At 46.2% G+C, this 9,908-nt stretch overlaps 1 protein-coding gene across 1 annotated transcript; it reads right to left on the bottom strand.

The window, feature by feature from the left end:
* Positions 1-312: 312 nt before the first annotated feature.
* LOC104988782 (pregnancy-associated glycoprotein 1-like) lies at positions 313-9,348 on the bottom strand. Its single transcript, XM_010840234.1, has 9 exons — positions 9,248-9,348; positions 8,016-8,166; positions 6,927-7,044; positions 6,710-6,828; positions 5,347-5,540; positions 4,310-4,426; positions 2,514-2,655; positions 2,328-2,426; positions 313-624 (listed from the first exon to the last, which is right to left on the bottom strand). Exons 1-9 carry the CDS (start codon positions 9,346-9,348, stop codon positions 475-477), a joined length of 1,191 nt encoding a protein of 396 aa, XP_010838536.1. The 3' UTR covers positions 313-474.
* Between the last annotated feature and the right edge of the window lie 560 nt (positions 9,349-9,908).

Genomic DNA, 9,908 nt, shown 5'->3' on the forward strand with positions numbered 1-9,908 from the left:
CAGGTAGCTTGGACTCCTTCACTAGGTGTAGAAGCCTTACGGAAGAAAGTTGCCAGGCTAAGACCATCAAAGAAGTGTGAAGGGAAAGAGCGAGAGTGAGAGACAATTGATGACTTCTGATTTCTTGGGTCCAGTCACTGAAATCTTTGTATTTGCTCCGATTCTTGTGTCCTGGATTCCCAGAATCATTTAAATAAGTCTCCCTTTTCCTTGAAGCCAGTTGGAGTAGGGCTCCTCTCAATTTTGATTCAGACTTGGTTCTAGAACCTTCCTGATCATTGTATACCTGCCAGACACAAACAGACACACCAATTTGTTTCAGCACCATTACGAGTGAAACCCTTTATTCTTTACTGAGAATAGGGTGTGCAGACCACTAAATACAGTTCACCTGCATCCTGGGAAGGAGTGCTCAAAGGGTGAGTGAGTGTATGTTAGGAGAGGCCTTACTGATTCCTGAACCACTCCCAGCATTTACACTGCCCGTGCCAGGCCAATCCTGTCATTTCCTCGATCAAAGACTGAGAAATACAGCCTCAGGAAGACGTCACCCAGGATCCAGGTCTCTCTAGACGTCCTCACTGTGTTCTCTTTAAAGGTTGTATAGCAGTGGCTTCTAGAATCCTGGGGGAGTCAGAGACACACTCCAGTCTGCATGAGCCCTTACCGGTGCCTCCCCCCAATACCCAGAACCAGCACAATTTGTTTTATTTCCCTCTTTTGGTAAGTATCAAGGGATTTTCTCAGCATCAGGGGATATGAGAGTTCAACCAAAACCAAAGAGGGCCAAGACATGAGGTTGCCATGAGGAAGTGTGTGGTGAGTAGAAGACTTGGAGTTGGGGAAACAGAGGAATAAAAAATAACAAAGTCCTACTGTAGAGTGTAAGGAATTATATTCAATATTCAGTGATAAACCACATGAAAAAGAATAAGAAAAAAATATTTTTATGTGTATAGCACACTTTTTATCTGTATCACATTGCAATGCAGCAGAATTTAATGCAAAACTGAAGATCAGCCACACTTCAATATAATTTTTTAGAAAAGAACAAGTGTGTCCATAGTTCTCCTCACTCCCTGTTTCCTTCCTTATGACTCCTGCTCCTTGTTTTCTCTGTAGAGAATGCTGGTTCTCCTCCTGTGTGCCCAATCCATACTTTATTAAAAAATAAAACTTTATTTTGTATTGGAGTATAGCTGATTAACAATGTTCTGAGTTTCAGGTAGACAGTAAAGGGACTCAGCCATATGTATCCATGCATCCTGGTCCCAAAGATACCCCTCCCATCCAGGCTGTCATATAACTGAGGGGAGTTCCCTGTGCTACACAGTAACTCGTTATTGGTCATCCATCTTAAATAGATCAGTGCCCACAACACGTTCCTGAAGACTTAACTCAGGAACTCTACAAAGCCTCCTTTGGTCCTCACTCACCCTCCTTGGCCACTCCAGGCTTGGTTGGGTAATGTACTCTGGTTCCCCTTCCCCACTGGTCAACCTGTAGCCTTTATCACCCTTAGTAAGGCCCCAGTGCTCCAGTGCAGACCACCTTGAGATGCCATTTACATGGAATGCAGTGCAGTTTTGCCTTGAACCAAGCAAACCTGCATATGGCTCAATGAGTTTGTGGTTTAGAATTCCTGAAATTCCCTCTCTTCCTCAAAGCCTTCTTTGAGCCCATCAGCCTGCTCTGAACTCCCGCAGGGAGCTGACATGAAGCCTCCACCCTGTGCCGGGGCTGAGCAGTCACTGTGCACCCAGTATTCACCTTAGTATCCAACCTCCCCACAGAGGGTCGGGTATCCCAAATCACAAAGGAGGCACCTGGCCAGAGCAAGGGGAAGATGCAGCCGAGTACTAAGCTGACCATGTAATTTATCATCCAAACCAGAAAAAAACTTGAGAAGGGAAGGCAGACTGTTAACTTATGCTGGGACATCACACTGGGAATGCCCCCAGCCATTCTCCTTGTAAGATGGCCTATTTCAGGGACCGCTAGAGCTGACTTCCATGTTCATACAGCTAAGGGTTCAGATTGAATTGAAGCTCTTTGAGGACTGAGGACCTTAGTGTCCCCCTCTCCTTGTGACTCCCACAATGCCAGCATGGTGTGGCGTCTCCATATTTGTTTCATGAAGATAAGTGTCCCAGACGGCCCTTTAATCTCAAATGGTTGGTTTTCTGGCAGTCATTGACCCAGCCACAGGTCTCATCAGCATCTGCAATGGTGTGAGATGGCCAGTAGAGGGCGCGCTCCTCCCAACAGCAGCCCGTGGGTTGCTGCAAGCCCCAATTTAAGAACACCTCTCAGTATTGTCCCCTCACCTTGAGGATGTAGGCTCGTGCTGGCACCGGGCAGCTGATGCCGTTGATGGTGAAGATAATAGAGGGCAGGGTATTGACCGCAGAACATGAAACGTAGTGCTTTTAGAGAGAGAGGGAGAGAGGTTGGCCCTGGAGATCCTTGTTGTGTGTGGAGACTGGGAGTGAACCTGAGGCATGACCCTTCACCTTGGAACCCCGTGGCGTGGCGCCCATGAGCTTCTGTATATTATTGACCAGTCTTCTTGGGCCTTTGATCAGTGCTGTTCCGGTGTCCACAAGGGCCTCGCAGCCTCCAGAACAAGCAATAATCTTTCTTTTCATGGAGATGCTGAGAGAGAGTGGAAGAAAGCAGGCATCAAGATCACTCTGAGTCTCACCAGAGCTGCCCCCTTCCTGACTGTCTCCTAAACAGCACTTTGTCTATTGGCCTCTTTTCCTTTGCTCTTGACACAGCACCTTTCTTGACATCCTCGAATGCTGTACTTGAATACACCAGGATATTTTGCACCTTGACACAGGCTGGTCTTCCTTCCTAGAAGACTCCACTCCACTTTGACTAGCAAATTTCTTCTCATCTTCCAGATTCCACCTTAATTATATTGTTTTCGGGAAGTCTTTCCCCCATGTTTATAAGTCTCCTGTCTTGGTCACTCTCTGTAGACCCTTCCTCATGTCTGCTGCTGCTGATGCTGCTAACTCACTTCAGTCGTGTCTGACTCTGTGTGACCCCATAGACAGCAACCCACCAGGCTCCACCATCCCTGGAATTTTCCAGGCAAGAGTACCGGAGTGGGTTGCCATTGCCTCCTCCTCCTCATGTCTAGCATGTACCAAAGGCACAATTCACTATGTGGGTGAGTCCCTTCATGTACATCTGCCTTCTTAGATGTGAGGGCAAGTTTTATTCTCCTTGCCTCCCTAAAGTGCCTGGCACACAGTGGATGCCAATGCTTGTCTGTTCAATGACTGAATGAAGACTGAGAAAACAATAAGAAACATCCAGAGAGCTGTACCTGGTGGGGAACAAATAACGGGTAGCACACAGAGTGAAGATGAAGATTCACCAGGGTAGCAGATTCTCATAGTAGAGGGAGAAAGGGGCTCCTCTGGGAGAGGGTTTCTCCCAGCACTGCTCTTACAACCAGCTCAGACCCTGAGACCCTGACCAGGAAATATATAACTAGCCCACAGAAACTCCAAAGGACAGGTCAGCATTTGTCCTAGGGTCTCACACAGAACCCAATCAATTATGCCTCTTGTCCTCAGGTCACTCCTGGATCCCACCTTCCTGATTCTCTTATAGACCCCCCCAATGTGTGCCCAGGTACATGGGATGTCTTTTTTATTAGTTGCTTTCACGTCTTAAGACTGCAGCCAACCTCTCTCCAGTGCTAGGTAGCTGCTCCCTAAGGAGACCAGTTTTCCCCATTTGCTCAGAACTTTCCCTGTTCTTAAACAGACGTTTATCTGTACTGAGAACTTCCTATGTCCAAGGTAGCCCTGGACTGTTGGTCATCTTATCATAACTCTGTTCAGGCTGCTAAAATTCTCCCTGATCGTCTGTTCACCACAATGTAGAGTCCTCTAACCCTGCTCCCCACCTCAAAGGGCAGTGGATGCAGCTCTCTCCCAGCTGCACAGACCTCTCTGTACCCCTTTAGGACCCTGATCAGAGCCATTATGAACCCATGGATTGTTTGTGTATCTGTGTGCTTGTGTGTTTATTTGTATGTGTGTTTGTATGTGTCTCTGTGTGTGCTTGTGTGTCTCTGACTACCTATGCATGTTTATATGTGCCTCTGTGTATGTTTATATGTGTCTGCTTATGTGTTTCCATGTGTCTGTGTGTCTGTCTGAGTCATTGTGGGTAGTGTATAGTCTGTGTGACTGTGTGTCTGAGAATGCATTTGTGTGTGTCTGCCTGTGTCCATGTACAGTAGCGGGAGCATCACTTGGGCTGACCCTCAGAGGAAGAGGCTTACCGGTCCACGTGTACAGTCCAGCCGCCCGCTTGGATCAATGGCACCCAGTTGAGCTCTCCCTTGTAGTAGCGGTGGTCCACCCCACCAAACATCACCACACTGCCCTCCCGCTTGTCTCTGTAGAGAGAAGTGAGGGGGGATCCTTGGAGGACAGTAAAAACAGCACTGTCTGAGAGCTGTGCTTGTCCACCCATCAAAGCCCTAATAAGGTCCCCACGTAGAGATGCAGAAATAGTGTCTGGGAAGTATTGAGATCCAGACTGAGGTCTGTAAGTGGTTAGTGAGTGGCACAGAGGAGGTTAGAAGCTGAATCACTTGGTTGGGCTCCACCCACTATGTCTTCTAAAGACACCCTGAACCTCCAGGGACCTGAGTGCTCAAACACCCTCAGAGGACACAGTGCTGAAGCTTTTGGCTTTTGCCTTATCCACCTTGTCATTTTTCAGGAAAATCAAGGCCTGGGAGTTCTAAGGGTGTGGGTTCAGGTCACCAAGAGTTGGCTCCACTGGCCCGTGACCTCTACTGTCCAAAGGGCCCCATACTCAGAAGGGACCCCACCTCTGCTCTCCCTGTCTTGAAATGCCTAATATTTCTTGAACAAGGTTTCCAGAGTTTTGTGTCCCACACTTTCATTTTTCACTGGAACCTACAAATTGGGTAGCTGGTCCTGGGCTCCCAGTGAAATGCTAATGAGGAAAGAAAGATATCCACTATCCTTCTCCTTACTTCCTTATCAAATACATAAGAAAATCCTAATGCTTTTTATTCAACATGCTTCCTGTTGCCTTCCATTAGCCTTCCTCCTCACTCACCCCAGGAGACCAATTTACTGATCTTGAGCCCAGGATCAGGGTGTGTTCTAATAAAACATTATTTATAAAAGCCACTGGTGAAGCCAGATAAGGCCCTTGGGCCATAGTTATCCTGGGTTAGATTATCTCTCAGGATACTTCTTTAGCAAGTGTTCTATAATTTTCATGCAACTGAAAGCATCTTACAGCTAATTTGGATAAAGTGATTGTCCAGCTCAGACTTACTTGCTCAAGTAGAAGGCAAAAACAGGCTCAGAAATGGCACCTTCATTCTTCAGGTTGTCAAAGATGGGGATGGCTCCAGAGAAGGACATGTTTGGATAGTTCAAGCCCAAGACACCATCAAAAGGTATACCATCAAACCCGACTTCTGCCAGGCTTATACAGAATGGCTGGTCAGTACTTACAAGGTCCCCAATCTGTGGGAGAGAAGAGTGTTCCCACTTACAGATACGTGAAATGGGCTAGGACTGGGCTAGGGTACATTGCCATTAGATCCTCAGAGAAGAATTGAGGCTGGGCTCTGTCTTCAGTGGCCCTCAGATGATTAGACCAAGCTGGGAGGGGAATTTGGGTTCCACTTGAGAGAGGCTGTGAATTTTAAAACATCTGACCCTCTGAAAAACACCTCCTGAGTGAGTCAAATTGGCCTCGTGGCTTCTGTACAGGTGTGGCAACCAAGTCAGGCCAGGACCCATTGGTGCCACCTTATGGCAAACTGAGTGGAGAAAAGGATAGCCTTCTCTTTGGCATCACTGTGACCTAATGACAAGAATGGACTGCATCCTCTGTAAGGTACTGTGGATTCTGCATCTGTCCAGGAAGACAGAAGCCGAAAACACAATCTTGCTTGCAGGGTTCTATGAAATTACTGCCTGGGGAATTCATCTTTGGGGATATGTGTGTATTTGTGTGAGTGTGTATGAGAGAGAAAGTGAGGGAGCAGAACTACTCAAATAATTTGGGGGAGGCAGGCCATAGGTTAATTAGACTCTCAAGGATCCTCTAGAGTGACAACTCATTTATCAGGCCCCTTGACTTCTCAGGCCTCCAGTTTCGCACTATGGATACCTGAAGCCCTTGACTGCCCCCAGGGTCCCCAGATCAGTTTTATCCTGTCCCCAAACACCCCACAGCAACTTCAGTCCTGAAAAGCCAGGCTAACTCCACCTTTTACCACATGTGTGCCCTCAGCAAGGCCCTTTCTGTCTGCACGTCAGTTTCCTCATATGTCTCATGAGCTAATCAGAGTAACTGCTGTGTGAGGTTGTTGCAGGATTAAGCCAATTATCAGCTGAAAGTGCCTGGAACAGTCTGTGAATATAAAATTGGGTGTTTTTTTCCCATTTTCTCACCCCCAGCAAAATGACTTGAACTGCTCATGGGCAGAGGAGCTACAAGTCTACACTTCAAATCATCCTCTGGGTTAGCTAATCTGCTCATGTGTCACCACAGGCACTGTCTCCCCAGATGCAGGGTCCTGTGGGTAAGATGGCCAATATCTATAGGAGTTAGGCTAAGAAGGGTCCTACATCTGTTTTGCAAGCAGGGGTCACTCCATAGCCAGTCCTGACTCAGCATTTGTTACCCAAACTGTGTCATAAACAAGAAGTCCTTTCATCCTTCCAGTATTGTACTTGATGTTGAAGACCTTTTGGGTATGCCGGAAGGTAGAAGACCGAAGATGTATGAACATAGACTTTGTAGCTGCAGACACAAGAGATGAGTGTCATCAGGTGCCAAGGGTGGAAACAGGGCAACAGGGCAAGTGAAGGATGGTCCGGGTAGGGGGTGTCTGTACTCACCACAGGCTAGACTTTGGCAAAAGACGGAGGGCACCCACAAGTCAGATGAGCCTGTGTCAAAGACAACCTGGAATTCCTGAGGGGGTGTTCCAATGGTGATGTTACCCACGTAGAGCATCTACAGTGAAAAGGAGGGAGTGGGTTAGTGCAGAACTGGCTACCCTCTATTCCCACACTACTGCCTCCCTCGGGGTGTCACATATCTCTTGAGATCACTTTCTCACCACCGTGCAGCTCACAGACTTTGGTCACAGACATGTCTGCATTTGATATATTTTTCCTGTGCTGCATTGTATGCAGTATATTGATTCTATGACCAGGCATTGAAGTGGTATCGCCTGCATTGGAAGCACAGAGGCATAATCACTGGGCCTCCAGGACCACTGGACACCCAGGGAAGTCCTGGTGCCTTCATTTGAGAAGGTCTGTAGTCCCTTCAATCCAGCAGTGCCCCCTTCTCCAGGAGGTCGTTCTGGATCAACCCCAGCCACTCCCTCTATCAGACCACATCCAATCAACCCCACACAGGTGACCCTTTCACTCGACATGTATATACCCTTTGCCTATCTCTCAGGCTGGCATGGGCATTCTTGAAGACAAAATAAGCCCTTTGTCTAATCTAAAAACAGTAACCACAGTGTTAGATTCTTATGGCCTTACACGGAATACAAGTTCAGTAACTTTTTACTGCTGTGGTTCTTGCATCTGTGGAAACTAAATTCCTCTGCCGGGGGAGTCACAGTTGCTTTGCAGTTGGTTCTACCTTTTGATCAGTGATGGCTCACTCTTCATCTGTAACTGAGTGGCTCACACAGTTCCTAAGGAACAATCGCCCTCAAAGTAATGACACATCTTTGACACAGAAAGGGATGTTTACCTGCCACCTGTTAATTGCCGGGCCCAGTCACCAAGACCAACAGTTGAGGATGAGAGTACTTTCTCCTCTGGGTGGGGTCCCTGTTTTCCAGTGTGTCTGCCTCCTGCAGGAACCCCAACCCCAACATCCCACCAGGCACCTCCAGATGAGCCTCGGTGCTAGGCTAGAGCACCAGGGAGCTCTATGGAGCACCATCCCCCCAAAATACTCACATCCATGATGTTTCTCAGTGGGTGAATAGTTAGATTTGAACCACGAGAAGAAATCTGGGACAGACTGTAAGTATGTTCCTTCAAGAAATTGTTCAGCGTGTTTTTTCCACTGAGGGTTTTTCTCATGGTCTTCACTTGCCTTAGAGGTATTCTTTCATGGAACATTTGACAAAGAAAACAAAGAGGATGCTACAATTAGCTGTCAGTGTTAAGGTATAATTGTCATTGTAATGACCCTCTGTATTTTCTAATCATTTTTATGAGGCACATTATTATCAAAATTTTATGCATATACCATGGCAAAGACATCACTTTGAATACAGGCTCTGTTCTGCAATCTTGGATAAGCCATATGACTGTGTGGTGTCTCAGTTTCCCCTTCAGTAAAACGGTGGAATGTAACAATACAAACCCTCAAAAAAGAATATCTTGGGGATAAGTGAAGTGATGGATATAAGGTACCTGATAAATAAGAAGTCTCAACATGACAGTCATTAGCATTGCTGTTGCCATCCCACACTATCCTTCTCATAGAACCTCAGGGAAGGAGGTAGAAGGGGGACTCTTATCCTCTTTTACAAGGGAGCAATTTGAAATGCAAAAGGTTTCTGAGTTGACTGTGGTCACACTGCTTGTCAGACATAAAACAGTGTATATAAAACAATGTATCTTTCTCCACTTTGAAAGAGAAGTGAGAGCTGAAAAAAGAATCCAAGATGTAGGGAACAAGTAAGGGAAATTCAGAGGCTTGAGAAGGAAGGATGTGTCAAATGAAAAATTAAAAGAAAACAACACAGAGAGAAATACACTCCCAGTGCCTTCCAAAGAGAGGGAGAGATAAATGACAGTGATACAGAGATGCAGACATAGACATATACACACTTAAGTAGACAGGGAAAAAAGAGGACATGTTGAATAAAATGCAGAAAAGTGCTATTCCACAGGACCACATCGACATCTGCATAGACTGTGCACTGAACAGTTGCAAGGAGTTGCATTTTCAATAGGTCATTACATGACTGGACCCCAAGATTTGTGCAACCCAAATCTATACCAAGACCTTGGGATATACAGTTCCTATAGCAAGTTACCTATCAATAAGTAAGAGTTGAACTTTAAGACTCTTAGGGAAAGATTCCATTCCCTTCTAAACCTGATGGGTGGAAGAATAATCAGATGAAAAGAAAAATCTGAGAAAGGAGTATGATGTGACTTACAGTCCCCATACTTACTTGACTATGCACTCTGAGAAGGCCACCAGCCAGAGGAGCACAAGCCACTTCATGCTTCTTTCCTGGCTCCAGGTACTCAGGAAAGTTTTGGTTCTTAGCATGTAGTGGTGACCAGGAGCCCCTAGTTATATATGCTCTGACCTACCCTAGTTTTCCCCTGTAGGCCACTAAAAGATCTAAAAAAACCACAAAGGTCTCAATAAAATCTTTACCTTCATCAGTGTCCTTCGCGAGTGGCCTTTGAAGCTTCTCAGAATACATAGAATTGAACTGTAATCTCTTCCTTGAAGCTTGGATGGAAAATCAGACTGATCTGCATGGACATCTAAGAAGACAGAGAACCTTGCCTACTTGGAGGAAAAAACGGGTAAGAACATCATGAAAATGGATACTAGGGGCTATGCTTGACATTCGTGGTTTCAGGTCATCTTCCTAGCCACTTCATGAGATATGCATTCCTATCTTCGTTGGAGATGAGATTGCTAGGAGGATAAGTTGTCAAATGGCAAAGTCAAGACTTCAGGGGCAGCCCAGGGACATACAACTGGCTTTAGGTAGTGGGTCTATTGGCAGACAACAGGATCACCTATGATGCCAGTCTGCATCAAAGAATTAGGACAGAGCAGTACTTCAATTGCTTAGTTTCAGTATTGGACGAAAT

This window comes from Bison bison, unplaced genomic scaffold, assembly GCF_000754665.1.
Source record: "Bison bison bison isolate TAMUID 2011002044 unplaced genomic scaffold, Bison_UMD1.0 scf7180017864142, whole genome shotgun sequence".
Lineage (NCBI taxonomy): Eukaryota > Metazoa > Chordata > Mammalia > Artiodactyla > Bovidae > Bison > Bison bison.